The sequence below is a fragment of the Tuber melanosporum genome (assembly GCF_000151645.1).
Source record: "Tuber melanosporum whole genome shotgun sequence assembly, scaffold_58, strain Mel28".
Lineage (NCBI taxonomy): Eukaryota > Fungi > Ascomycota > Pezizomycetes > Pezizales > Tuberaceae > Tuber > Tuber melanosporum.
Window position 1 is genome coordinate 45,997 of NW_003299104.1, and position 27,803 is coordinate 73,799.

The window sequence follows — 27,803 nt, forward strand, 5'->3', positions numbered from 1 at the left end:
ATTCCAATTCCTGGTGAGTTTACCCTTCTTAGAGTGATTCCTAGGTATCAGATCCCGATATTCCTAACAAAGAAACCTAATTTATTTTCCCATTACTTGTAAACCTGAACTGCTCTTCCTTAAATAACTGCTCTGGGTTGCACCGTTTGCGTTTATACTGTTTGGTCCTTTCCTCCTCTTGATTTTGAGTATTCACTGCAGTATTCACATTTTATAAATGTCTCTCTTACCAGGTATCTTCAATACAGGCCTGCTGTTGATTGTAGAGTTGCTGATTCTGGCACTAATAGTTTTCATTAAAAACTACCTGGTGAAATTAGGACTTTTCCTCCTCTGTATCTTGCTTCCATACATGACACAGGCCTTTTTGACTAAACATAATAGCTTTCCAAAGCATGACTGTAATTGCCAGTTTTTCATGATCACCATCATAAATCGCGTACTCATTTGTGTTGTGGTCAATATAGTGAGAGACATTCCGTTACCGTCAGGGCTTATTAAACTCAATCTAAGTTTTATCCATAAATACAATAGTATTTACTGCTATTTGGAGAGCCATATGGGCAAAGGCTCACCGAGACTCAATATGTGCAGTAGTAAGGGAGATCTTGTGACTTACTTTGCATCTAAATATGTGGTACTGAATATGAAAAACCTCCTCTAAGATCGATTGTATAGCAACAATCTCTAGCTCTTTGTCAATCTTCAGAAATGATATAAGTGAGTCTTCTTCATCTTTCTGGCTTAAATCTCGAAGAGCAATGGACTCCTAATATCCTTCTGGGAATCTTTATTGATTTCCTCCTCCATGGTTATCTTCAAGACATATTAATACATCACTAAAGTTACTTGAATCTGAGGCATGTTCCTGTCTGTCACTCTTAGCTCTCAGACTTTAAAGACTAAACAGATACGAGTATAATATTTTATCTTTTTGCAATGGACAATATCTGTCACTGTCTCCTTTTTCACATTCAATCTATTTTCTATACTTGCATAGAACAAATTTCCATACCAGTTGAGAGCTAAAATAGTGGCACACTTCATCAAATGGACCTGGGAGGCCCTTCCAATTACCGAATGTGTGAACGGCATAGTGGAGACTTTGTAAAAGGTTTCTGAATGTGGATCTGGTGAGGTTCTGGGCCAATGAGATCACCAGTATTTGACTTGGGATACAAAATCACAAAATCTCTACTGAAAGTAGAGAGATGTGGTCAGAATGATGATGATAGGAGTTCATTAAGCCAAGGTGGCATTGGTGTTGCCACATAATCCACTTTATCCTAGTACATTCAGTATCTCATACCTGATGTCATCCTCTTTCTTATTGGCCTAATGATTACTTCCTGTTTTGGGTGCGCGACTTCAACTCGGCGGCGCGAGTAAGGTGTCCGGATATCTTTTGACGTTCGAAAATGTACTGTAAACTTCTCGGCATGTTGAAGCCGTGCGGTAAACAAGGATAATAAACTACCGGTATATTGAACTCGGCATGTTTTTCGCTGCAGCATTAGCAACATGGGATCTTGCTTTGGCTATCCGCTGTACTGTACCTTTAGCTGCCGGCTATCACTCATCTTGCATCTAGAATCTGTCCAACCTAGCATCGGCGCAGATCATGGTACGAAGCCGCACCTAACAAGATCATTGCTCCCGAAGCACATCTCCCACTTTACCCGCTCAAATACCGCCTGGTATAATGCGGTATATCACCGAAGAACTTTCTTGAGCATACTAAAGCGCACAAATTCGGGTTATCTATCAACAGTCATAAGTGCAGTGATTTCCATCGAATATAGTATCGCTGTACAGTACTAGCATTTTATATCGGTAATGTGAAATGGCGGTTCGAACTCGAAAGTGGTACATATCTTGTGTGTCCAGAGTGTTTTAGGATGATTTTTCTGAGCCTCTTGTGCAAATAGCTAGGAACTGGACCTCGCACTCAGACGTCTAGAATTTCCCTCTCCGGGTTAAGGGAGACAAACGGGGGCGAAAGAAACTGGCTTGCAGCCCTCTGTTTAGACCAACAGAAAGAAAGACACAACAAACCTCAGTAGGAGAGGCAATTCCAACGTCCTGGTACGAGGTCCAATTATTCCGGCTTCTGCGGTGGGGAGGAAGCGTTCGGCAGCAGATTACTACCCCTGCAAAAGCAACAGGTACAGTACTGTACACATACCCGTACTCGTACCATACCAGTAGGATTCTGTTTCAACCTGCTGGAACATAGAATGGTTGAAGTATTTCATGAATTTCACATAATATTATTAGAGTTCAAAGAGTGTCACAAATTTCCCGTATATTGTCACGTGGGTTCAAGCATCCTACAGTAGCACACGGGTAAAAGGGGTGGATTTCCCTCTCTTCTCTCAGAAGGAACGACTCTGGGGTAAATTTATTTCAACCTTGTCACTCAACTAGCAACAACTAGACCAAATCAAAAAAAAAAACGACACCACTGCTGCTTGGTAAGAGCGCACCACCTCCAATACCTTAGTAATAAGATCATTACCTCTCCGACTGACCGGACTTACTAGACTAGTTTCCATGACATATGACAGAACGGCTCAAGATCTTGCACAACAGCCGCAACCTAATCTTGGGACCAGAACCCTACTTTCCAAATCTGGTTCAGCATGTGAATGCGGCTATGGATCGGGTCCGCGGGATTCCCAACGTGTCACTGGTTGGGCAGGGTGGTGAGGCTATTCAACTACCTCGTCATTCAACATGATGTCCGGGGTATCCAATGTGATGTCGGGAATGTTCAACGTGATGCCCGGGATATCCGTGCAAAGTATCATAAGTAAGGTAAGCTTTGCTTTTGTTTCTTTTCGTTTGGGAAACCTTCTATCTGATTCTGAATAATTCAGTCAAACCTTATCGCCAACCTACATAATCATATGATACCGAATCTCTTCTCTTGCCGGTATTCCGGTACCGGTATGATATATGTATTATAATGACATTGTGATTTCAAAAAGTACGATCTGGTCATCTGATAAGCTACCAGAATTTTGATCCAAACATTCTCCAAATTTTGAAGGAATGTACAGACTACCATTCCATCATCAATTATATCTACCTATTTACAAGTTCTCAATTATCTCTAAGATAGCCCCGTACCACCCACCCATCTGGTGCAAGCACAGCTCCCTCAAGGTGCTGTAGTTCATGAAAGGCGTGGACAGATTGCGGAGTACAGTATCTAGGAGTTGGTTAGTCCTCTTTTTCCCGCTAGCTAGAAATATGATTGCCAAAGCGGGGTTTTGTTTTCGTTTTTGCTACCAATGGCTAGTGTTTATCCCGTTTTAGTCAGCTGTATCGGGGGTTTACTTCTCCAGGTTGTAATTGACTGGTTGAATTTGATCTTTCTTCTCTTTTTACCATGATTTACTGGAGACACTTTACTGGAGACACCTCGAGCAAAGTGGAGATCATACCTAGAAGGAGCGGAGCCAGGGTGGCCAGGATAGTGGTGCACCACTCCGATGAACACAACCTCTAGTTACTAGAACGCGGAGCGCTGCAAGTAAAAGCTTGCCGGAACGATGATGCGGATAGAGGTAAAGCAACGGGTATTGTGAGGCTTGGCCGTAGTTGGGTTCGGTCGGTAAATACTTCAAGAACTCGAATAATTGGACCTGGCTCTAAGAGGTTTGATTAAGGTGTGGCATGCCAAGAAGTGTTATGCAATATCAGTTTCAGATATTAGCAAAAGTCATTTTCTTCATAAAATACATCACTTTCATCCTCCTCATCTAGTTCAACCTCTTCCTGTTCTGATTCCTTTCCCTCTTTCCAATCCTCAAGTCCCTCAATTAGGTAAGTGGAATCAATTCCTTTTACAGATATTTCTTGATCAAAGGCACCACTAATTGGAAGAAAGAGGCCTAGAACCCGGAATACCTTCACCATGACCTCCATCCGATCATGTGAGAATTTCTCCTATGCCTCTCCTACTGCCCAAGTAGTAAGTACTCTCCTCTGTCCAATCATACTTCCATCTAGTTGTCCTCCTGCTAACACTATTCACTCCTCCTCTGCCTCCACCACATCTAACTTTTCTTCAAGCACCTCCTATCTCATGATTAGTTTTTTTTTTAAAAAAAAAAAAAATTCTAAAGGTAAGCCACCTACTTTTAATTTGTCTTTAAAAGGACGGTTGATAGAAACATCAAGAGGTTGTACCAAGGAGGTACAGCTACCTGGAATCATGCTAACGATGATATCATAAGTAAAGAAGGTATCAAGGACCTCTTCGGTCTTATGTGCACCCAAGAGGTCCCATGCAAGAGGTGTTGGTCAGTCCCCCGAAACCGGGACAAGTTATTCATCCAACTATTGAACAACGTTGGATGAGTTGGCATAGGCTTTGGGATTGAACTTGATGACAACGTGAGGATCATAGCTTTGTTTTTCTGTAAGTATCGTCGCTCCTACCCCCTGTACTCAAAAGAATACTAATAGTTTTACACGAGGTACACCATCAGCAAAAACAGTGAGCTGAATCATAGCTTGTTGTTTGTTCCAACCAGACTGGGAACTCTGTGCCCATATTGTCTTTGCTCCCCTTTGGTTGTAGGTTCTTCCCTCCAAATACTCAAATGGTAGAGGAGCCTGATCTATATTAACTATATTTGATAGCTTCTATCGACCAACCTCCTTAGCAACATCACCAGCATCCTGGGTGCTGCTTGGTTGTAATTGTGAGTTTCTTCTATTAAATCTCATCCAACTTAATACTATACCACTAAAGTCACTGGGGAGTTTACTGGCAGTATTGGTTATAAAATGTAGGCTAATTTGGTGGAAACTTAGAAAGCACCGAAACTATGCATTCAAGAAATAAAATGAGGTACATAACTCTCTTACGTAATGCTATATGAAGAGTTCTTTGCTAACGCATCAAAACCAACCTCGGTGAACAATTCTTCCTGACCCATGACAATATCGGAACTTTTCATAAAGTTCCTGCTCAAGTACCTCCCACTTTCGTGGCCTTCCTCCTCCTAGAACGTGGTACTTCTCAAGACTAATGTCATGGAATTTTCCCTCCTTCTCTTCCTCTCTCCATCATGAAAGGTTTGTTTTTGGTACCTTAAAGTGGCAGGCTGTTTCTGTCCTGGCAGGCTTACGGAGTTGAGTAGGTCCTGTGGATATACTAGAGATAGCCTAATATGATAATACTTAGAGCTTATAGCTAACTTTGAATGATTGGTAGGGCATTTTGACGCATCGGAGTGCTGCTCTTAGACCTTCAGCAAGTTGTTTCTGTTCCAGCCTGGCTTTTTCTGTACTCCAGCGTAGAATCGTCTGCTTGATAATGGTGATAGGATTGGATGAACTGGAACATGTCCCATCTGTTTTGGAGCCATAATTTGATAGAGCAGGTCGTTGGAGATTGAAATAGCTTGTTCTCTCATATTCACAGAGTTTGTTTACATTTCTCTCTTTCCCAAGCTTCATCGGTTGAGGTTCAAAATCACAGGTCAAAGCATATGATTGATTATCTAAAACATTCTTAAAATGTTATATTTACTCATATCCGAAACATATACTTTAATTCAACCTCTTAGCGCGAGGTCCAATTATTCGAGTTCTTGCGGTACTGTGGTAGGACCTAGGCCCACCTGGTTGGCAGGGGAATGATATCTTATGCACTTTGGTATGATACAATGCAGCCGATAGATAATACCCATCACGTGAAGTCTGGTATGATATCATGAGAAAAATTCGTGAACCTCCTCGTTAGAGTGTGCCCAGATAAGACACGTGACGGATATATCTATTTGCCGTCCTTGTATTAATAGTAATTAATACAACTTTTTCAGGCTTTACATGAGCTGCCTGTCTTGGTGAAAAATGAATGCTGTCTACGTTATGTCCGCTTTGTGTGTCAGAGGAAAGGCAAGACAAATTTTGTAGGTTTTACGGAGGTGTTATCAGATACCGGTACATACTATGATGCAACTCGGTCAAAGAACGTGTTCAGTGTTACATACCTTCTTTATCAAAGATTATGTGCAGTTTTCGCGTGGACCGGTCTTGTGCGAAGGAGAGGGGATCGTCTAGCCGTGGCGAGTAAAGCCTGACCCTGGGAGTCTCTCTATTGCCTCAAATTACCACCAACTTGAGGCACTTTGAAACATCATCTGCTGATCTGAGAGGTCTATCGAGTGATATTACATGATGATACGCAGATCCCACAGAGTGCCTTTGCGAGGTGGGGCGGTAGTTGATCCACCACTTCCCAAGCTTCGACCCTAATACCGTAGTTTCATATCGAATATGTGCTCGTATAATTTCCACTCTTAGAATGAAAAGAAAAATAGTACATATCTTGAACTATCTTGTACTCTCATCCTTTATTCTTTTACTCCACAATACATCCACCCCCCCCTAACAATTCTCCGAACTGCCACGACCATCTCTCATTTTCTAGTAACTACAAGAACCCCCGCATCATCCTGCCCAACCTACCGCTCGTAGGGGATCTTGTTACTTCCTGGTGTGACAAAAGCACTATCATCATCATCGTCGTCGCCATCATCACCATCACCGCCACCGTCACCGCCGTCGCCACCATGCCTCACCGCAATGCCTGTCATGAAGCGGACCACGCTCAAACGAAAGCCATAGTTCTCTCGAACCTCCACTGGTTCTTTCTCGCAATTCCGAATTACTCCAAATTTCGGACTGACCAGATTTTCGATTTGATTTTCGATAGAGCCTACGTTCCTACGCGTACAGAGCTGGTCAATGCATTCTATGAATTAATCGACGCGGGAATGGTGCCGGAGCTCAAAGGTATTCGGGTGGATGAGAAGAAGAGAAGAAAAAAGCACGAGGTGTTGAAGGAGAGGGTGAGGATTAGGCGAGAGGAGAGAGGGAATAGGGTTCTATGGAGGAAGGGTGAATGGCCTAGGAGATCGTTAGGGGAGATTAGGAAAGCGTGGCTCAAGAATACCCAGAAGAGAGCAGTCAAGAATCGGGGTAGCGGTAGAGGCGAGAGTCATAGAGCCAGTGTTGAAGACGGATCGCAGTCTCCGCCGCTGCCCAGAGCAGGAGATGGCTCCAAGAAGAGACGCCCCACTATTCGGCAGGCTAGCAGAACCAAACCACATTGTGTCCAGTCTCCCACGCCTCCACCCGCCGATTGCATACCCCCAGAAACCACACTGCAAGCATCCACTCATCTAAGAAATAAACCACGATATCGTACGACGGTTTCGTATAGAGACCAAAGGGACCTCCTCGAGGCGATGCACAAACTATGTCTTCACTCTTCGTTCGAATTCTGCAAATTTCGACTCCGTTTAGACCTCACCAGAAATATCGGCGATCCAACCCCCTTCCAACTTGAAACCCTCATTAAGGCTATCGTAACTGCGTGGAATACAGGAAAATTCGATGGTAGTTATATCGATGAGGACATTGGGCTTGGCTCTGGAAATGCGTTTTGGAGAGCGGGTTGGGTAGCTGTTGCGAGATTGTATAAGTGGCCAATGACGAATCGGCGGTTGCTAAGCATCTTACAGACGGGGGAAGAATTTCTGGATGCGCTATTGGATGAAAGAAGAGTTGATATGGCGGGCGCGCTTTACGAAAAGGCGGAGGCAATGGTGAGATATGCCTCAGAGGAAAGCTATGTGAAGGAGACCGGGTCGGAGGTGCGGTCCAGGACAGCAACAGAGATGGAGGCAGATCTAGAGCTAGAGTCGAAAAGAGAGGCTGATAACCGGGTATGGAGTAAGGGGGCTGATGAGCTGGATAGTGGTGCAGGCTGAACCCGCGGCTACGGACAGCGATAGTAGCAGCGATACTGAAGACCAAGGAGTTAGCTTGGTTGGGTACGAAGGGTGATGGGATACGATTTGTGCTTAAATTAACGTAGCCAAGCAAGATGCTTAATATCTTTTAAACCATCAGGGGTCTCGTTGAGTGAGTATAATTGCCGAATGTTTTGTCGGTTTTAAATCGGAGATTGGGTATTTAAGCTCCTGTCGTGTACTGTACTCGTACATCGTACAAACTGTTTTTTAAAGCCTCTGGAACGTGCGTTGCCAGTACTTGGGCCCAGGTTATGATTGTTTCTGCAAATTCTGGTCTTCGTGAAGGGATCAGTTACACTATAATTGAATCACATATTTTTTTCCCACTCCGGAGACTTTAAAAAAAAGGCCAGTATTCTAATACATGAATCGCTTAAAACCTTGCTTCAAGGAGAATCGAGACCTGGGCTCCCATAGTTGATCATATCCCAAATATGGTCGATTTCATATCTATAACTTGACCTAAGCTCCGAGAACGCCATGAACCGTCAATGAATCGTCAGATGTTACTAAGAACTCCTCACAGGTACTTCTTGGCAGCCTGCTTAACCTTTCCATCGAACACCCCGCTAGTGATCCTCATATCGACCTCGTAGAATGGATTCATAAGTGTTTTTGTGTAAAGGTCATACACATCTGTGAAGAACTGACGAATTGCATCATCCGCTTTCTGATCATGGAGCAATAAAAATTTGATATCTACCTCTTGGTCAACCCTACACTCTAGTCAATATTGATAAAATATGGAGTAATACTTCCGGCGGTCAGAAAACAACTGACTTGAAGATTGTTGAATTTATCAACGCATTTCATGTACCTGATAACATTAGCCGGAGGCCGCGGAAGATGAGATATGAAATATAACATTGTGGGAGTCGCCCACTGGACTTCCTCAACTATGTCAAGGCTCGAGTGGACGATGAACTGGTTCATAGAACGTTGCTCTTCGCGGAACTAAGGCGGCATCAACAACTAGGCCGAAGATGATGGTGACAGTACGGGAGGAGTACTCGAGCTACGCCATCGCCACCTTGCTTTGAGGTCCCAAATTCGGCTTCATAAATTGGGTTATCTTTTGTGCCGACAATAGCAAAATAGAAGCTCATTTCGATATGCTCAAGTGTTGCTCGCAGTAACAAGGGGGGAAATTGGTGGAATCGAATAGTTTCTAGGTTTGTTAGGACGCACTTAAAAGGTCAAAGTTATGCTGGTATGCAATGGTTGTTATAGGGGTTCTGGCGGTTTCATACCTTGTTTGCAAGCTTTGAGGTGTTTGTTGAGACACGGAGTCTTAAACACAGGTGGCCTGAATCGCATGTTACCCCGTTGGAGGTTCAGGGATTGGATAGGTTCATGACTAATCTGCCAGGATAAAACAATTGGCCCCTCTGGTAGACTATCATCGGACCATCTTTCCAACCGTTTCCCAATACCCTCAATCCATCAATCCCAACTCAACCGCATACAAAAAATATCAGACATGCCGTATGCACTCCCTATCTCGCCATATTTACCTGCGCTGGTATTCCGGGAGGCTTGGGACTAAAACGATCGCAGTGGCTTTGTTTACCGTGAGAACCGTGTCCCTCACTACCAGCGCCTATTCCAGAAGAACGATGGTGTGAGGCAATGGTACAAGGTTTGTTTTCTTTCCTGGACCATATTCGCTCGTTCGCCACAGCGCAGTTATTGATCCCCCTCGACAGACTCCGCGATCCAAGATGATGCTCTATCCGTACTTCGTTATGCTTAGTCTCGGAATTTCCGGCTCTCTCTATGGAATGTGCAGAATGGTGATGGTTGGTCACCCTCTGCGCCAACGGTTATGAAGGAAACTGACATGGATTGGTGGCTTTCCAGGGCAAGAAGTCGTACTTTTAAACCCAGTTGCATTGTTACTCGCAATCGTAATGCGCCTATCAATTATTATTTTTGCTAGTGGGATGCGATGGGACTGGATGTGAGGTTTGGGGGTTTTGAGGTGGGGGAATGTTTGTGCATAGCAAATATGAAATAGAAGCGAAGTGTAAAATTTCCCTTTAGATGTTAATGCCAAACAAAGTAGTTTTGTGGACGTAATACTCGGCGAGCGTGTTTATATGCGATAGGACTACTGTAGACATACTGCATCTGGGGTGGCGCTTTGGTTTTGCCGTGCTGTACTCGTACTTGTAATGGGGTGGTTCCTATCGTCGTTCTTGGAGGATGGAAAGAGTCGAGGCGGCTCTTTCCATTTCTCGGCATTCCCCAGAGAGTGACGGGGAAGACCGGAGTGGTTCAAGAAGTGGCCTCTCCTATCCTTCTTCCAATTTCTCCCCATCTTCCTCCTATCCCCCATCTCTCTTTGACGGCTCAACCAGCATCGCTTTTTGTTTTTCTCCACCCTTTTCTCCCTAATTGCAGTTGGCCGATCCAAAGTCATGGCGCAAAAATATCTTGGAAAGATCCTCGGCGACGAGAAAAATAAGGCTGAACCAAGCATCGCCTCTGATGACGACGGTACGTTTCATCGATTTGGCGGCTATCTCCTTAGGCACCTTCAATGTGTCAATCTGATGGTGCTCGGTCTCCATGAGCTAATTTGCAGTTTCCCAGACTTTGCTGATTTTGCGACTCCATCTCCTGCTACCCCACCCCCGTCACCAGTGTCTGTTGCTGCCTCATCTTTGACCTCTATCGGTGCCTCCTCAACTCCTGCTGGTGCTCCGATTGGATTTGATGGGCCTTGGTATGCTCTCTGGGAGCGTCACTCGCTCAGCGAATTCCAATTCGAAGGTTACATTCTCCTCCTTCTCTTCGGCATACTCGGCTGTCATGTCTGGGGAACCCGCCGAAATCGCGCTATTGCCAAAAAGTTCTTCGACAGCATTAGTCCTGTCCTAGGACAGGAGTTTGCATATGTTGGTTTTGATTCTTATGGTCGAGCAAATACCGAACAAGCCGTTACCGCTGATTACGCCCTGAAGGAAAACCATCCTCTCGAGTTTATCACCTATGCTTCTGGGAGACAAAATGTTGCATTTATGCACACCACTATCAAGCTTCAACGCAGATTAAATCCAGTCACTTGGTTTGGAGAGCACCTTTTCGCGTTCTTCTTTGAAAGTGTGCCAACCCCTACCGATAATGCTACTATCACTATTTCCCCTTTTGATGGTCAAGATGCTGGAAAGGGTGGCCCAAGCTCTAAGTATGATAACTTTATTTGGGCCTTGGTTAATAAGAATCAAATGAAGAGGTGGAGAGAGGATCGTTATGATCTTTCACTTACTAGAACCTCCGATTGGGATGGGCTCCCGAACTGGTTAGCTGTTATGAGTGAAAGCAAGGAGATCGGGGACACTGTCTTGACTAAGGAATTGAAGGAGGCTGTTATTGGTTGCCAGGATATTCTTGAATACTTGATCGTTAGCGACCAGCCTATCGATAAACCTACTACGTACGTTACTTCTTTACCATGTGGTAACCTCTCCTAATATCTCCTAGTCTTGCAGAAACAGTTCCGAAAAAACGCGTTATTCTCCAGGTCAACATTCCACCAGACACGGCCCCCACCGCCTTGCCCAAACTCCTTCAGGCATTTATTCGCTTGGTTGATCATCTCGCAGCGGTTGCTCGCTTCCGCCCAGAGGTTCTCCGAAAGGTCAAGGCCGTTCGCGAAGAAGAGTCTAAGAAACTCCAGAAGCAGGCCGATGAGGAAAAGGCCGAGGAGCGACAGCATAAGAAAGACGAGGATAAGAAGCTCGAAAGAGAGAAGAAGCTTCGTGGAATGAGTGCCGAGGAACAGAAGAAGTTCCTTGAGAGAGAGCGGGAGAAGGAAACCCGCAAGGCCATGAAAAGACAGACTAAAAAGTAGTCTTGGGCCCCGGTTTTTCGACTTTTTTGCTTGCTCGTTTTTGTCTATCCGGTGAAATGTTAAAAAAAAACTAAGAAAGTGTTGGGGTTTAGGGGAAATGGATGATGGAGTGGACACATGTTACCGGGCAACGAGTGCCCAAACATTGGGCTCCGAATTTTGTATGGACGCACTGATGCGCACAGACAATTGGCCACACTTTTGTTTGATCACTATATTCCAGCACTTATTGTCCGCATCAGGTAGGCCGGGTTTGGTTGGGAAAGGGGATCTTGGGAACCCCCAAACGTGAAGATGTTCTGAAGGTTGAATATAATGTTGAATATCTGTTTAGCTACCGGATCTAGTGATCTCCAGATCCAAACCCGCCATGATGACGCCAGTGTATGATCAGAATTGGACGCCCTAGCAATTGTAAATGCTCCCTGTGATACGTCTCAGACGACCCGTCACCTAGCCTAACACCAAATTCACCTTATATCACTCGATGCTTTGTTTCAATTGTGCTATCACTGCGCAAAAAAAGGGGGGAAAATTGTAGACCATTAATAGCCAAAAATTGTATCGACAGACTCAAACCCACACACCCTTCGCGAGCATTTTGAAAGGAAGGGAAAAATAAATAAATTAATAAATGTTGTGATGCCCGCAAGGAAGGGAAGAAAGTGCCCCGCCAACATTCTACCCCGGTTTTTCCTGCCCAAACTCTGGCGAGCCAAGCGCAGTGACGAGCACGGTTCTCCAGACGAAAAAGGGTACCAAGCAGGCCGAACCCTACTCGACCGATCGCTTGATAGGAGACCGGCAGACAGGCAGGCAGCATTAATATTATAAGCAAAAGAGTACGAGTAGAATAGATTTCCCAGCAGTTCGCGCATCTACCGAACCACGGAACCGCTAGATCCAAGTTATCACACCCGTCAGCGTAACATCCGTCCAGGAAAAAGGCCAACCCACCCATCCCGATGTGAACGCGAGAAGGAAAGAAAGAATGTATATATCATAACAGAACCCACTAACTTACTTGTTGTAATGGGGTCCCGCAAGCAATAACTGTATGTGGCGTATTGCCTACTGAAGGTGTGTGCAATTCAAGCCCCACCCGGGCTGGTCTGTTCAGAGGGGAGCACCCGGTCTATCCACACATGGCGCAAATTTAATTTTTTGCTTTGGTCCAAAGTGGATTTCAAGAGTTCAAGGCGTCGTCGGGGAAAAGGTTACATGGATTAATAAATAAGGTGAAAAAGTATCATATCATATTTCCTGTCCTGTCCCCAAGTTTTTCACCCGGCCGTATATCATAGCTGTGGTCTATGGCTTTGGCGCTACTGTGGGGAGGGTTGTTGGCTGGGCTCGGAACATGCTGGAGGGTTGAGGTGTAGATGCTTGGATATATGGTAGGGATATGATATTATGATAATTCGGGGTTTCGATATTATTGGGAGGTTGGGTAATTTGTTTGCTTGCTAATGGGAGTATGATATGGCGATGGAGTTCGTCACTCTCTGGTAATGATCGCTATGTATGATGGAGAGAAAAGGATGTGTTAATTATTACATGCAGTCCCATCACTTCCCCCCCCCCCCCCCGCCGCATCCAAAGATACAATAATGGCAATTTCTGTCTACCGTAACTATCTATGTACTGTACTATTACAAACCCGATCAAATCCTCACCCCCTGCCTTCCCTTCCACCAATACTTGTAGTAAATGCTAATTAGGGAGATATACACCGCCAGAATCCCCGTCTGGGCCGGCGCGAATATCATCCCGCGAAGCACCAGGAGGAAACAAACGATAAGGAACGAAACCGGCGTCCACATTGGTGGTCTATAAGCCCTGCTCAGATCGGGTTGGGTGTAGCGCAGATAAATCAAGCCGGATATTGTCGCTAGATAGGATGAGTATTCGGTTATCCCAATGAATGTTACGAGGGAGCTAAAGTCTCCGAGGAGGATGTATGTGCAACATAGAAGGGAGTTTAGGATCATTGCTCGGCTAGGGCGAAAAATTTGTCAGTATTGTAAGGAGGTGGGTATGTATAGGATATATAGCCTCACAGAGGAGTTCTCCAGGTAGCATTTGTTGGGGGTTTTTGAAGGGATTCTGGAGGACTGTCGAGAGTGCCATACGTGGGCGTCGCGGATGTGCCCTCTTCCGACGAATATCGCCAGCCTAGGACTCCCCAGAACCTTGGAATGTGGCCTTTGTTTGCGGCGGACGCTGTGAGTCTGCCGGTTGTAAAGATGTTTGCGTTCAGCGACCCAGCACAGGCTATGGATACCAAGACTGCAAACATCAAACCCCCGGCAGCGCCCAAGGTCTTCAGTCCTACTGCCTGCGAGCTGTTAGATGGGCGGTATTTCCCCTGAGATTAGATGAGAGCATACCACTGCAATGGTATTTGTTGCGCCGATGACATCCCACGGAAGGATGACATAGTAGCACAGGTTTGTGAGAAGAAAGCAACTTATCACAGTTGGTAAAGCCAAATTCATCGCTCTTGGCAGATCTCTTGCCGTATTGCGCATTTCACCGGCGACAAAGTTGACCTGTTTCGCAGATGTTAACATTATCCTCTGACTTGGCTTTATGCAGGGCATCTCACGTTATCCCAACCACCATATCCCCAAGTACCGGCCCACAGCGCAGCGGAATAATAGCCCATTGATTCCCATGTTGTCAAGAAAGCCCAGTCAACGCGGTGGCCCTCCGCTTCTGTGGGTCTATTCGCAAACCAATTTCGAGTCTTCCAGTCCACACTGGGTCCGGCTCCTTCAGCATTCAATCCAGTAAACATGGCGAGGATAGCGAGCATTGCGATGATCCCCACCGTCGTAAGTTTTAGGAAAGAAAACGTCCCATTGAGATTGGACGAAGCCTTGGTGCTGACAGAGTTGAACAAAGTGAGAGAGGCAAGCGCGAAGATAGCCAATGACTTGTCCAACCAGAAAGTGTCCTCCCCACCCCCAAAAATCGCACGGGTCCAATATTCGGCGAAAATAAGGCTAAGAATGGCCATGGAGCATGGTTTCACTGCAGCGATCCAAGTGAACGATACGAGCAGTGCTGCGAAGTCTCCGTAGATGTATTGGAGATACTCCTGCATTCCACCATTGACCGGTATTGCTGCTCCGAGTTCTGCAAAACATGCCGCACCTGCCCACGCAAGTAGACCGGCACCCGCCCAGACAAGAATTGCCGCACCCGGGGACGCTGCATTGTTGTTTATCTGCGACGGGGAAGAGAATAATCCCGAGCCTATCTGGAAACTCACGAGCAACGAGTAGCCATCGAGGAAGGTAAGTTTGTGGGAATTCCCGGTCGCCATTGGTACCTCAATGGCTGAAGCTAAATCTAAAGAGGCCTCTTCATCGCTCCTAGAGAGAAGGCTTGTTTGTGCACCGAGAGCCTCGCCCCCAGTATAAGATTTCTTCGGTGGTCCTGTTTCCGTCATGTTTGCTCAATCTAGATTTTAATTGGAATCTTTCTAGGCGGAAAAATCTGAAAAAAAAACCTATTAGCTTCGACCGGGCACGCAATAGAGCTTCCTTATCTCACCTTAAAAGAGAAAAAAAAGAAAGAAAATAAAAATATAGTAAACCACCCCACAACTGCACGAGACCCCGAATAGTTTCGTCGCATGGGAACATCCGGTCGTCTTTATATCCTACCGGTGAGTGCACCTCGAGGGTAAGAAGAAACCTGGAGCATTCGCGTAGCATCAATTTTTATTTCCATCTCTCACCCTCCCAATAGGTGACTGGGAAACCTGCTAAGTGTATCACTCCCTTTTTTCTTTGCCCCCCTCCCTCTTGCTGCCGATCATCTCGCCCGTGTACGATATCCATCAGTACTCGAGCAGTGATGTATATGCATTACGACGAGGGGTTTTCACACTGTTTTAAACAGCAGCTGTATGGCAGCACCAGTCCGTGCCGGGGTAACTTGTGCCCTACCCGCGTGGTGCATTTATTCCACACAATGTGATCAGGAAAGAAAACCATGCTCTCACCACCATCCCGGGAGGTTGGGAAATTAAGCCGAGGCACACATTAGCCCTAGGTTCGCCGTCGCCAGTCCTGTACGCACTGTGCGCCATCAACAATCACTTTCCCCGATGACATTCGCAGGGGGTACTCAGGTAGTCGCCTGGAGGAGGCTTGTTGGCGATAATCAGTGGTGCTCATCACGCATTATGTCTTACCGAGTGAGAATTTATGCCACCTGATGTTGGGTTGACATGCGCGTGGTCCCCCCTGCTTGGGTCTAGAGGCTATGGCTTAGCAACCCTGCCATTCCGAAATCTGAATTATTATTTTTGACCCCGACAATGCACATGACTTGTATGGCGTGCTTGAAAGGAAAAAAAAGAAACGGCTTTTTTTTTTCACCCCTCCTCCTCCATTCTCGGAGAAAAAAGGAATAAAAAAAGGAACGAAACGCAGCGAGTGGTTTGCCCTTCATCCTCACCTCAAGTTTTTATGGGAAAAGGCGGGGTTATGCGGGAAAAGTAACACAAAATTTTTTTGGCAGGGAAACATGACATGGATCACCCACATCCTCGCCAGCAGAAGCCCGATTCCCAGCACAAGTCTTGCTGTGGACCCCCCTACGATACCACGATATTAAAGTTGAATGGTCCCGCCTCTTTTCCCGCAGCAGTTCAAGGGCTGAGAGTGATGGAGATGCTTCCCCAGAATGAGAAGATATCAACTCGTTGCATATATTGCTCGATTGGATTTACCGTGCCTGAACTCTGCAGTTCTTGTGATATCAATATATGCTCCCGTCTTCGGAGGATGCCCATCCGGTCCACCCATACTGCAAGGTTTTCACGGTTGAAATTTCTTCTGGTATCATAATTGCTGTTATCCTAGGGGCAAGAACTCCGATGGAATTTGTTTCTCGAGTCAATTCCCTTTGCTGACCTAGAGTGAACCTCCTTACTGCAATCCATTTGGGTTTGAAATGCGCCGATAATGGCCTTATTTGGGACAAAAGCCGTTTATCCTGTGCGTCGTCGAGTGAGACCCCATGATTGCCTCTAGGTTGTTCGTCGCCGGAATTGAGAGTTCAGGACCATTAATAAGCCAGAAGTGTTCACGGGGAGTTAGTCTACCATCCTAGAAAATATTGTATATTAGAACATTGGTGCTGGGGGGATAATCCATGAACACCGTCGTACCGCATCATTCATGTCGCCATACAGGCCCCCTTCTGGTAAATAAAAAGGGCGCAAAGCCTTCACGGTTCCTCTCCTCTTTAGCGATTCATAGGCCCAGCTGCATATCAGAAACGACTACTCATTGAGAATGATCCTCCCACCCGGGCGCCCGAGCAGGCTCTCTCGAGCCGAACCCAGCTCCTGCGATGTGCGTAGCCACCCGGCAAAAGGCGTCGTGAAACGGTATTCCTGTTTGCCTGTGGAACTGGCTCCTCGCACAATCCTTGGTCACCGAGATCCCCGCTAAGGAGAAAGCCTGTTTCGGGAAGGCTTTGTGGGAAATGCAGCTATATCATATCACCGAAATCCACAGGCTCCGTCCGTCCGATTTTCAGGCGTATGCAACAGCAGTCTTTTCTCACGAACGCTGCGGTGTTATTCGTGATGTGGTGGCGTTGTGAAGCCAACCGCTATTGCATGCCCTACCACCCAGATTCGTGCCAAAGTGCCAAAATTTGGCGGCAAGCGATGGCAGTCGTGTTCACGAACGCCGATCTACAAAGAGTACGGCATGCGTAGAGTGCACGGGATTATCATTGCTAAGAGGATGATTAGTTACCACCTGTCGCTTCAGAGGATGGTTCAAGATGTGCTGCTGATATCTCCAACAAGCCAATGCAAGATTTTTAGAATCTTGAATTTCAAAGCGGCTTGTTAGGAGAGTTATCCCAATAATCTATCATAATTTGGCTCCCACTTCCTTGCCAATCCAGCTATCGGCTTATCCCTTCAAGGTCCGATATGCACCTTGAATTCTCGAGTATAAAAATTTGACTTGCCAAGAACTACTACATATCTTGATGTGTCACAAAGAGAATCTTTACGTTTCTATAATTCCTTGTTTTTAGGGTAACTAATTGGCCAAACTAGAGCTGCGTGTTATGCTCCAAAGTTTCGGGGAGGCCGCTGTGATCTATCGTATTAAAATGCATGGAACATTTGAAAAGGGTCGATATCGACATGTCTTATTCGGCGCTGATGGGGGGCTACTCACCGTGCTACTGTATGGTATCGTATCATACACGGATCTAGACAAATTTGATATTGGGAATGCTACGACGGATTGTAAATCAGATTGAACTTACACACTGGTGTTTCATGGAATTGCACCAGAGCAACTGCCACGTCCTCAACACACCCCTTCTCACCCTGCAACGCCTGTCTCGCCAAGTTCAATCAAATATATTATCCTGGTATCACCGAACTGGAGGATAACCAAGGGACCAGTAGGAGCTTGGCCCAAACTTATGGTACGGTGGTGTAAGGATCTAACCCACAAGTGCTTTTTCTGGAGAAACACCGGCTTGAAAATATTATTATACTAAGGGAGGAGCCGAATCGGGAGTACAGTCCTCAGAATTCTAAAATCATCCCGTCAGTTGAGTGAGGGATAGTAGGGCACAATACCCTACCCAATTTATTGTCTAAAGTCACTTCAGTGACACTGTGGAGTGCAGATATGATACGGTATTTCGTGAAGAGCAGCCACTTATTGTCAGCCGCTAATCCTGCCTACACTACCGTGCTATGGATATTTTGGTGAATTGAACGGTGCCAGCCGGGTGTTTGTCTGATCCGTTGGAGAGAAAAAAACACCCCCAACCGGCTAAAATCACAGCTTTTGTCCCAAATCCTGTTTTTCGGGGCCATTCGGAGAGTGGGAAAACCAGGCCGACCTGCCAGTTATTTTCGAAATAATACGGTCTCTCTCACGCGAGAAAACCATCCGACGCTTGTAGTCATCGGCCGCCGCAGAGCTGATGGAATGTGAAACTTTTTCATCTCTCTGCGGCTGAACACCCGGGTACAGTACACTTTGTGATTAGCTTTTAAACCGCACTTCCTTCGTAACCCAGCGGCAATGTCTCACCAAACCATTGTTTCTGGTCGTGGAACGATGAAGATTTTGCATCCCATCCACTTTAGGGTGGTTTTGAGCTGGCTGTATTGATAGAGTGTGGTGCGTAAGCAAGTGTCATATCATAGAGTACCACTAGGGGGGAAGTACGGAAGTAATGGCAGGTACACCTAATACCCGACCTAAAAAACAGAGCACAATGACCTATATTTACGAGGCCCTAGTAATCATAAATATTGCTTGTAGTCCCCTTCTGCTACATACGGAGGTATAGCCACTAAGTATTGTATATTTCACTAGGGATGGATGTTCGGCCACAAGGGGTAAAGGTATGGAATCGGGTATGATGACTACCCGATCAAGTATGATGACTGCCCCGATTCACCCCATGACCCCTGCTAATCCAAGATGCCTCATTAGTGAAATATACAGTACAATACTTAAGGGCTATACCTCCGTACTTTCCAACATAGAGGATCTAGCAACTTTGGCCATCTATTCGGAATTTGGAATCCATGACCCCCTCAATACCCCGCCTACTACAAATCCAAGCTGCAGTCTTTCACCACTGATATCCCCATACCGAGTACCCTTCCAGCCACGACCGGGCCTTGCTATTGGCAATCACTGATCGACATACATTCTTTTCTTCTTCGAGGATATTTCAATTCCTAATAGCCAATCAGTGAGGTCATCAAACCGCCGTCAAGATGATCCTGCAACGTTATCCTGGAAATCACAATTTGGAGGTAAAATCCGGAACTCGACTTTAGCGTCTTGGCTTTTGGTATGCGCAGAGTACCCGAGATCGGGAAATTGCGAGGAGTACTATGCATTAGCATACTATCTCTGGTGCTTCGTCATCTGTACTAACATGTCCTCGGGCATGAGCTGCAGAACAACACACGCCAGTAGACCCAGAAAGAGGATTCAGGGACTTGGTTTGTATCAGGAAAAAGTCCTTGACTGTCTGCGGGAGGTGGTAGTATCTGTTATCACAGAAACTCACTCGTCATCGCCCTCGAGGGTTTTGTTGGAAATGAAAGTGATCAGACCGGAGGCCGCACAGAGTCAAGAGAGAAAAGGGGCTAAAGAGAGACCAGAGGAAGAGTACAGAAAATGGATGAAAATATAAGAGAAGAAAATCCTCAGTGTTAGTGCATTATGTTGACGTGTCCTGGTACGTACGCACTTGCCCGGATATTCCCAACAGGTTTCTTTCGGCTTCGTGGTGGTCGCGCATCCAAGTCCAATGCTGACCATTGGGCCCTGGGCTCCCACATTAGCTCTGTCTGAGGTATGGACCTTATCCCCAAGGCACTTTTGGGAACCGAGCTGGGGGGGTTAGTACTGGCGCTGGAGTTTAATGGGGTGCAAATGCAGGTGGAAAAGAATTCAGATGGGGCATAGGAGTCAGCTACTTAATACTACCAGTCGCCGTAATCCGTAGCGTAGCACCTTCAAATCGTCGTGGCTCAAAATGGCACATGCCCGCCCGAGTGTCCCTCTACCAGTTATTCGAGAAACGAATCATAATCCATGACTCCGAGTCCAGATTGAATTCCAACAGCCACTGACGGAATGAGAAGAAAATAAACAGAGCTCAGTATTTAACGATAGTGTCGAATCAAGTCTGATAGACTAGTTAGAAATGATGATTACGCGTTCAGTTCGCTGTATACATTTCTCCTATACTACCCCTTTGTAGTTTACCTTATAGTCTCTCTACCGGGACCTTCTCCTTTACTTCTTAGCTTGCTCTTCTTCAACATACTACTACTATCAATCAAGAACCTCTTCTTCTCCGATTCCGCATACCCAGTCATAGTTTCAACAAGACCCAGTCATGATGCTTTAAGAGCGACTTGTGGACCGAAAGAGCAAATTTTTAAAGGAAGTGACCAACCCCCCCTCGCACCATACAGCATTTTCACCGATGCACAAGTATCCCGTACAAAGTGCTCAAGCACTAGCGTCCGAACTTAGCATGGGGCTCTTATACCTATATAGATAATTCGCGATACGAACTCTTAACCCCTCGGGGCTGGAATTTAATCCTCGCTCTACAGGCTCCGCACCAAATCCGAGAAACCCAATCAAGAGCCGAGCAGTTGATCCCCGATCCCACCCGACCCCAGGTCCTCCAAAACCTTCCAGTCCAATCTGGCTCCCTCCGGCGATTAATCGCCCCCCGGAAGCTATAGTAAAAGTTCCCAAGTCACCAGAAGCAATCCCCCCCCCCCCACCTCCCCCACAAACGAAACATTGTCATATGTGCCCTCTAGTTTCCGGACCCTTTTTTTTTTCTACCATCGTCCAAAGCCATCCGAAGGATTATAATTACAACAAAAGAGACTAAGATACTCCAAAAATGCACGCGCGCACACACCTTATCCTAACCATCCTATCACAGCCGATCACTCGACTCACGTCAGTGCTGGATACCGAGCGCCAGGTGAGAAGAAGCGGGCCGAGAAGGTGAAGAAAGTCGAAGGGTGTGATAGCATGGGGAGCGCAGGTCCGCGCGCGCTGGTAAGGAACAATTGGTCCATGGCGTAGTCCACACTTTCCTATAGCAAGTATCGCACACAACGCGGCAATCGCGCAGCGGAAGGGAGACGCTTATCGCGCAAACGATAAATCCGCATTCTATGATAATACTCTGAAAGAAACTTTTTAATTTAGGTGGGTTATTTCAACTAGAAGTTGCCCCCTCCCCCCCCCCCGAGCAGTCTTCGAGTAGTACTCTAAAGAAGGAGGGGACTGTCGAGGCGTGGTTGGGAAGCGATCGGTTAGCATACGAATTTAAATTATCCAAACGTACTGTACTGTACTGTACTGTACTGTACTCTTGCCGAAGTGGTCGTCTAACTTTTTCACAACATGATAATCATAATGGTGATAATCGTAATGCAAGCTGTCAAGCTCGTGTTGACCTCCCCAAAGCTGGCAGAGATTTCGTCCATAAGTATAATTTTCTAGGTCCTGTTTTTTTCTTCTTCTTTTTTTTCTTTCCCTATTGTTTCTCACTACTTTGCTAATACCGTACCGTACTGTACCTCTAAATGCGACATTGTATGATATTAAAAATCCAACAGACAGTAAAACAGAATGACTACAGCCTACCCCGTCAATCTAAGCGATACCGCTCCTGGAGCAATTTTGCCTTACTTGGGAGTGTGGATTACAGATAGTGATAAATGTGAGAGGAAAGTATAGATGATAATAATATCATACTCCCAGTCAGCGCCCCGGGAGAGGAGAGGTGGAGAGTACGGTAGACTAGTCGCTCACGGGCACACAGCATGGTTCATGTACTGTACTGTACTGTACTGAGTAGTGGTTTACCGCTTCAGCGTTAGAACCCACTATTCCCGCTATGTAATAATGATAGAGAACTATATTCCAGTTCGAGTCAATATGGTACTCCGACTATTGAAGGAATTATCTGAGGGATGCAGTCTACATGTGGGTAAATATTGAGAGGACGCATCAGTGTCGCAACTCCCCTTGAGAATTCCCGCCCGAAGAGACACCCCCGATCATCGAGCTACGACACTATTGGAATTTAGAGTAGGGAGTAGTAGTAGGCGACAATGTGGGCGGAAGTTGTCCACCATAATAAGGAAGACAAGAACTCCCAGTGGAAATTAATTTTCCATTCCCGCTTTCCTTTTTCCCTTTCCTTACTCGTGACTTTTCACCACACTCGAAGGGATCGAATATATGATCTGCCGCGATTCCCAGTAAAGTTATGGTTATTGTTGCAATGGATGATAGCGGTCCCGTCCTCGCCAGTATCAATCTCCACTGCTCGTGTGCTTATCGGAGTGGATTACATATATATATATCATCAGCTTGAACAATAATTTATCAACCTCCCATCGCGGACTTTACCGTTCAGCTTGCCGGACAAAGTCCAAGTGCGCTGCGTAAGGGTACTGTACAATACCGAGAACTTGGAACCTCCCTGAATACAGTACAGTACAGTGCTGCGCTGGTTCGCAAAACGCAGTCACATACAACTTTCCAATCCATCACCATCTGCCAGCGAGCGAGGAGCACCGCACTGCGCACTGCGCATGAAATGCACACACAAAAAAACCAAGTGACATTTCATGACCGCCGTACAAAATTGACCACAACGCCGCCCCCATGTCCACCCCGCACGCACCATGAAAAAAAATAAATGGAACAAAAAGTACACTTTTCCTCCACCCAATCCTCATAAAAAAAAATATAAAAAAATGCAGTGTGCCCTTTTTTTCCCTTTTCCCAGTTTTTTTTTTTTTTTTCGTTTTGTTTTGCCATGTGTTCACATCGAAAAGCATTATATATATCCATCAGTTCAACTGGTCAATTGCAAAGTTCCGATTGCCAGTGGATTAACAACGAAACGTTAGTCTAACCTTAAACCTTAAGCTATGATTAACTTATCGATAACTCGTACCGGTTCTCGAACACATTCAGCCTTGCATGTCATAAGGGATGTGAGGTAGGGAGGGAGAGGGGTCTTCACAACGATGGTCATCATCAACATCATCATCATCGTGAGAGTGAGACATAGGGGGGGGTGTGTGTATCATGAGGTAGCGTTGTCCGTGCTCGTATTGTAGGAACGTACAGTACACACACACACGGTAATTTACCGTACTTGTAACTCGACTTCGCGCTGCGAGTGGGTTGGTTTTTCAATGTGCGAACTCGCATGCATGCGTGAGCGAGTGCGTGCCATTCCATTTAATCGACCGAAAGGAAGCGATGACGATGATGGAGCTGGGTGGTCGTCTCTTCTTCCTCGCGGGTGCCAGTGCTTGTGTCGAGTAAACTCGCCAGGAAATGGATAGGATTGATTGATTGGATTGGTCTTTGCTTTTGTTCCCTCCCCGGGGTCAACCACAGTGGAATCCGGCACATGATCCATCTATGTCAACAAGCTCGCGGTTATCGTGAAGCCAAGACTAGTCGTCGTAAGCTAAGCTTTCGTCGTTGCCTGGAGGAAGAAGAAAAAAGTCTGTGATGTCGCCGGACCCGCCCGAAGTCCTGGCCAGAGTACGTATATAACTTTATCGTGAGTTTAACTGTAGACTTAGACTGCTCGACTCTGCCTTACGTCGTCCATCACTTTTGCGCGATGGAGTAATCATCATCCATCATCCACCTCACATCATAAATAGCGAAAAGTGTGGTGACACAGCTGACCGACCGACTGACCGACCCTTAAAGCTGGGGTTGTAAATTACCGTAACTTAATTCCACCCTCTCTCTCTCTCGCTCGCTTGGAAAATAACAACGAACAACAAGACTACCCCCCCCCCCTTCCTTCGAATTGAGTCATCGAGAGTAAATATATTGATTTTGATTTTGATTTTTTCATGCGGGTTGGGGTCGTGCGAACAATCTGTACAGTACAGCGGTTTTTTCCCCCTTTCTGTGGGTGAGCGTGCGGAGTTTCCGGCGCTTACTCCGGAATTTTGGAATTGCTTTGCTTTGCTTTGCTGGCTTGCTTTCTGGATGGGCTTGGGTTTTTTTTTTTTAATCATTATTGACAACGAGAAATGGATCAATCTTTTGTGTTCGTGGGAGAGTGATGTGGAAAAATGTAATAATATTATTATCCGGGTGACCATTTTATCTGGTGTTATTTTGATGTCGTGAGAACTAACTAATACAAAAACAATCAAGAAGGTATCATAAATCATCAGATAGCCCCTCCGCCCAATTTTCTCCATCCATCCAGAACAAAGAAATGAAAGGGAAAAGCGAATGTACAGTTACATGAGAAGGAAGATGGAAAGAGAGAAAACAAATATCCGCCGGAATGACACACAAGGAAAAATTGTTTTTTCAAGTACCGTGGATTAACGAGTGAACGCCCTCCAAGTGTGAGAACGATCAAAATCAAAAAAAGAGAGAGAAACACCTAAAGCGCCCGTTCCAGATAAAGGAAAAAAAGAAACAAGAATTGGAAGCTATCATCGAGATAGCGGTGTGTCGCTAATTCACTATCGTACCCCCCGCGTGTCCTTCCTCCTCCCCGCCCGCGCGCCCTCAATTTTCCTGCTGAAACAGCCCGCTCACTGCTCTCCGGACCGACACACCACCAAATAGCCATTCATTCGAGTGCCGTCCGTACTGTGCCACTGTCTGGCGCCGCTGGACACTGCGCAGGCTCTCGGTGCTCCTGGACCGATGGTGTTGTTGTGGTATTGATGTCGGCGGCTGTGAGTACGTTTTCTTGCTTTGGTGGTGGTGGTGATGGGGGACGTAGGCCTTGACCTTGTCAAGGGTTTTGTCGAAGAATTTCAGGGTGTGACTATCATTGCTTGAGGTAGAGGTTGTTGGTGAGCATGCCGGAGTGGAGTTGGTGGAAGAGGCAGTGGAGGTGGAGGAGAAGCTGTTGGTGGTCTTGAGAGGGGCTATTTTAGACATGATGGTTTTTGGAGGTTTGGAGGGTGAATTGAGGTTTTATGTGGAGTCTGGAGATTTGGTAGTTGAAGTAGTAGAAGTATCAGTAGTAGCAACTTGTGATAACGGTGGATAGTAGATAGTAGGTAGGTATGGTGTGGTAGAGAGATGTAAACACTGCTCGATAGTGTGGTGAGAGTCCTGATGATTGCGCTCCTCTTGTTCTTATAGTATTCCCTAGTCCTATTCATGCATCCCTCCGTGCTCACTCGCCCACTCACTCACTCACTCACTCCCTAATGACCAAACGACATCATGCGTCTTCGCACTCTCCTTCCTTCCTTCCTTCCCACCCTGCATCCTGTGCAACCTGTCGAACCAGCATGCCCTACTCAAGCATTTGTACTCGACCACAGTAGAGATGCGGTAATAGTACCTTCGCTGCGCAGCGCCAGATGTAGGCGTGCAAAACCATTCAATAACGTACCCATACACCGTTGTCCAGACCAAGTCTAATCAATTAACACGGCGGGTCTAAGAAAAAAAGAAAAAAAATATAGAGGAAAGGAAAAAGAAACGAGAAGGGGAAAGCACATACCAGTATTCTCATTATTTCTGATACGCTATTTGCACATTTGCGCACAACTTGCAGAGGTGTCAACGTATCACGAATGGAGTGAGGAACAGTTCCTGCCGATTTGTGGAAGGAATACTGTAACTTACATCCCTCATCCATGCACCGAAGGCTGTAAATTTACTTGTAAGATAAATTACGCCTTGGGGCAACCCTGACACACACCGCACCAAACTTGGAGGACACTCACGTTGAAATAAGAAGCGGCTGAAGTGAAACTTACCGTTGCGTAAGGGTTGGGTGCCCTGAAAAGTTAAGTCCCGACCCTACAGAGTTAGGATATGGCGTTCAATTCCGGTTTTTAGACAAACGGGGGGGATAAAGGTTGTTTGAATACAATGGCGCCTATCGGTTCTCTCCGGTTAATGCAGTATTAACTTGGAACAGAAGGTATGATATTTTCAGAGCCGAAGTGCCTTTACTGTCCCCCGGTACTGATCAGATGGAGGATCATTGAAAGTGGAATCTTAGACAATTGAAAAAGTACTTGTAACTTCGCAGCAGGGGTTGTCGAAATGGGTCGTTCTTGCCTACCATCTCTGCCCACATATAGTGCGCGTGGTCTATTATACCAACAGTAATTTCCATATTTTCCTGATCTCCCACCGGAACCCAGTCACAAGGTTGATCCATGGTAAATTACCTCCGTTGAGAAATTACAGTACCAGTGTTCGAAGCAGACGATACCCGCTGTCATCCTGATGCTGTTCGTAAAATGGCACTTTTGAGATATCCATAAACTTGTGAAATTCGCGAATATAGAGTTGGAAAACCATCTGGCGGCCCACCGTACAGTACAAACTACAAGGTGTTGAAATCCAGCGTTTCTTTATGTGTGGAGTGACCATTTCATCGACACCTTTGCCCCAGGAACCGCACCAAGGATCTGAAGTGTCAAGGATGAGCGCCGTTATTGGTCCGCCTGTGGAAGGAAGGGTCGTGGCAGGTGGCAGGGGTATGCTATCATTGACGGGATGACGGCGATGAGGCAGGCTGACAATTCTGTGGTTCCCAGTCCTCCTCTCCGTCCATCCGGGACGTGTCCAGGACGGCGAAGACAACCCTGTCCCGTCTTTGGGCGAACTGGACGGGGCGATGGGCAATCGACCGTGGGCACCTAGAATTGGCCAATGCACCTAGTTACTTCTAGACCCACACTGGCACCGCAACAAGTTGGAATAAATGAGCAGAATAGAGCAATATGCTATCCACAAAAGAAACCCCGGGACTAGTTGCGATCCGACGGCCGTCCGACTGGACGACTGGGAGCACTGGCCAGAACTCAAGAGTTCCGTTCCTGACCGCAACTGAATTGTGTTCGTTGAGTACGGGCCGCAGGACTCCTATTCGGACATCAGCGTTTAGTCCGTGAGCATTCCAAACAGACAGCTTCCGATCCTGGCAACCCCTATTGGCCGCAGAGGTAGGGAAATCCTGTGAACGTTCTGAAGTTTTTTATTTGCCGGAAGGGGCATATATTTATCTCTGGGAAGTTTGACCAATACCACGGGTTAGTTCACGACTCAACTCACTCCCCACAACTTTCTACGAACAGCAGGTACAAACTCGAGGTGTTTTTCCCATTTGGCGAAACTCCTCCCACCCCTGCTCGCACGCCTGTGAAATCCTCTGATTGCTCGATCGCGGCTCTTTTTGCCTAACGAGCGATAAACCCCGCGCATCACGGGACGGTTACAATTACGGTGTTGTGCGCTAGACTGGTTTCGGAATTTCTCGCCCCGTATTTTACCGTAGGCTCATTTGAGACGCTGCGGGCACGATGAGTGTAGGAAGCGCAAGGCGGACTGGATTGAAATGAGCTGGAGCGGACGATTGTTTTTTTTGCTCGCATGGCGGCTAAGGGGGGGGGGTGGAGGGGGAGGACGTGGATTGATGGATGATCGCTTGCAGGGCGCCGTATATATAATAATAATAATACGAGTTGTGATAACTGTACGATAAGTACAGTACAGTACAGT

The 27,803-nt window shown here is 46.3% G+C and overlaps 9 protein-coding genes; 4 read left to right on the plus strand and 5 right to left on the minus strand.

Moving 5' to 3' along the window:
- Positions 1–7,808: 7,808 nt before the first annotated feature.
- On the minus strand, positions 7,809–9,117 carry GSTUM_00009493001 (uncharacterized protein). XM_002840743.2 has 5 exons: positions 9,092–9,117; positions 8,852–9,009; positions 8,707–8,795; positions 8,597–8,658; positions 7,809–8,540 (listed from the first exon to the last, which is right to left on the minus strand). Exons 2-5 carry the CDS (start codon positions 8,945–8,947, stop codon positions 8,362–8,364), a joined length of 426 nt encoding a protein of 141 aa, XP_002840789.1. The 5' UTR covers positions 8,948–9,009; positions 9,092–9,117; the 3' UTR covers positions 7,809–8,361.
- A 39-nt stretch (positions 9,118–9,156) lies between these two features.
- Positions 9,157–9,877, plus strand: GSTUM_00009494001 (uncharacterized protein; the record flags this gene model as incomplete). XM_002840744.2 has 5 exons in its annotated part: positions 9,157–9,173; positions 9,237–9,326; positions 9,399–9,480; positions 9,548–9,640; positions 9,702–9,877. The coding sequence occupies 5 exons, from the start codon at positions 9,157–9,159 to the stop codon at positions 9,720–9,722; spliced, it is 303 nt and encodes a 100-aa protein (XP_002840790.1). The 3' UTR covers positions 9,723–9,877.
- A 10-nt stretch (positions 9,878–9,887) lies between these two features.
- Positions 9,888–10,220, minus strand: GSTUM_00009495001 (uncharacterized protein; the record flags this gene model as incomplete). XM_002840745.2 has 1 exon in its annotated part: positions 9,888–10,220. Exon 1 carries the CDS (start codon positions 10,083–10,085, stop codon positions 9,888–9,890), a length of 198 nt encoding a protein of 65 aa, XP_002840791.1. The 5' UTR covers positions 10,086–10,220.
- Positions 10,221–10,261: 41 nt separating this feature from the next.
- On the plus strand, positions 10,262–12,030 carry GSTUM_00009496001 (uncharacterized protein; the record flags this gene model as incomplete). XM_002840746.2 has 3 exons in its annotated part: positions 10,262–10,340; positions 10,437–11,280; positions 11,328–12,030. The coding sequence occupies 3 exons, from the start codon at positions 10,262–10,264 to the stop codon at positions 11,695–11,697; spliced, it is 1,293 nt and encodes a 430-aa protein (XP_002840792.1). The 3' UTR covers positions 11,698–12,030.
- A 1,192-nt stretch (positions 12,031–13,222) lies between these two features.
- On the minus strand, positions 13,223–15,154 carry GSTUM_00009497001 (uncharacterized protein; the record flags this gene model as incomplete). XM_002840747.2 has 4 exons in its annotated part: positions 13,223–13,695; positions 13,758–14,035; positions 14,088–14,249; positions 14,306–15,154. 4 exons carry the CDS (start codon positions 15,152–15,154, stop codon positions 13,362–13,364), a joined length of 1,623 nt encoding a protein of 540 aa, XP_002840793.1. The 3' UTR covers positions 13,223–13,361.
- A 2,109-nt stretch (positions 15,155–17,263) lies between these two features.
- On the plus strand, positions 17,264–17,489 carry GSTUM_00009499001 (uncharacterized protein; the record flags this gene model as incomplete). XM_002840748.2 has 1 exon in its annotated part: positions 17,264–17,489. The coding sequence occupies one exon, from the start codon at positions 17,264–17,266 to the stop codon at positions 17,441–17,443; it is 180 nt and encodes a 59-aa protein (XP_002840794.1). The 3' UTR covers positions 17,444–17,489.
- Positions 17,490–19,280: 1,791 nt separating this feature from the next.
- GSTUM_00009500001 (uncharacterized protein) lies at positions 19,281–19,917 on the plus strand (the record flags this gene model as incomplete). XM_002840749.2 has 1 exon in its annotated part: positions 19,281–19,917. Exon 1 carries the CDS (start codon positions 19,657–19,659, stop codon positions 19,915–19,917), a length of 261 nt encoding a protein of 86 aa, XP_002840795.1. The 5' UTR covers positions 19,281–19,656.
- A 2,959-nt stretch (positions 19,918–22,876) lies between these two features.
- On the minus strand, positions 22,877–23,597 carry GSTUM_00009501001 (uncharacterized protein). XM_052355817.1 has 1 exon: positions 22,877–23,597. Exon 1 carries the CDS (start codon positions 23,124–23,126, stop codon positions 22,899–22,901), a length of 228 nt encoding a protein of 75 aa, XP_052211782.1. The 5' UTR covers positions 23,127–23,597; the 3' UTR covers positions 22,877–22,898.
- Positions 23,598–24,378: 781 nt separating this feature from the next.
- Positions 24,379–27,240, minus strand: GSTUM_00009502001 (uncharacterized protein). XM_052355818.1 has 3 exons: positions 26,359–27,240; positions 25,789–26,245; positions 24,379–25,702 (listed from the first exon to the last, which is right to left on the minus strand). Exon 3 carries the CDS (start codon positions 25,212–25,214, stop codon positions 24,834–24,836), a length of 381 nt encoding a protein of 126 aa, XP_052211783.1. The 5' UTR covers positions 25,215–25,702; positions 25,789–26,245; positions 26,359–27,240; the 3' UTR covers positions 24,379–24,833.
- Between the last annotated feature and the right edge of the window lie 563 nt (positions 27,241–27,803).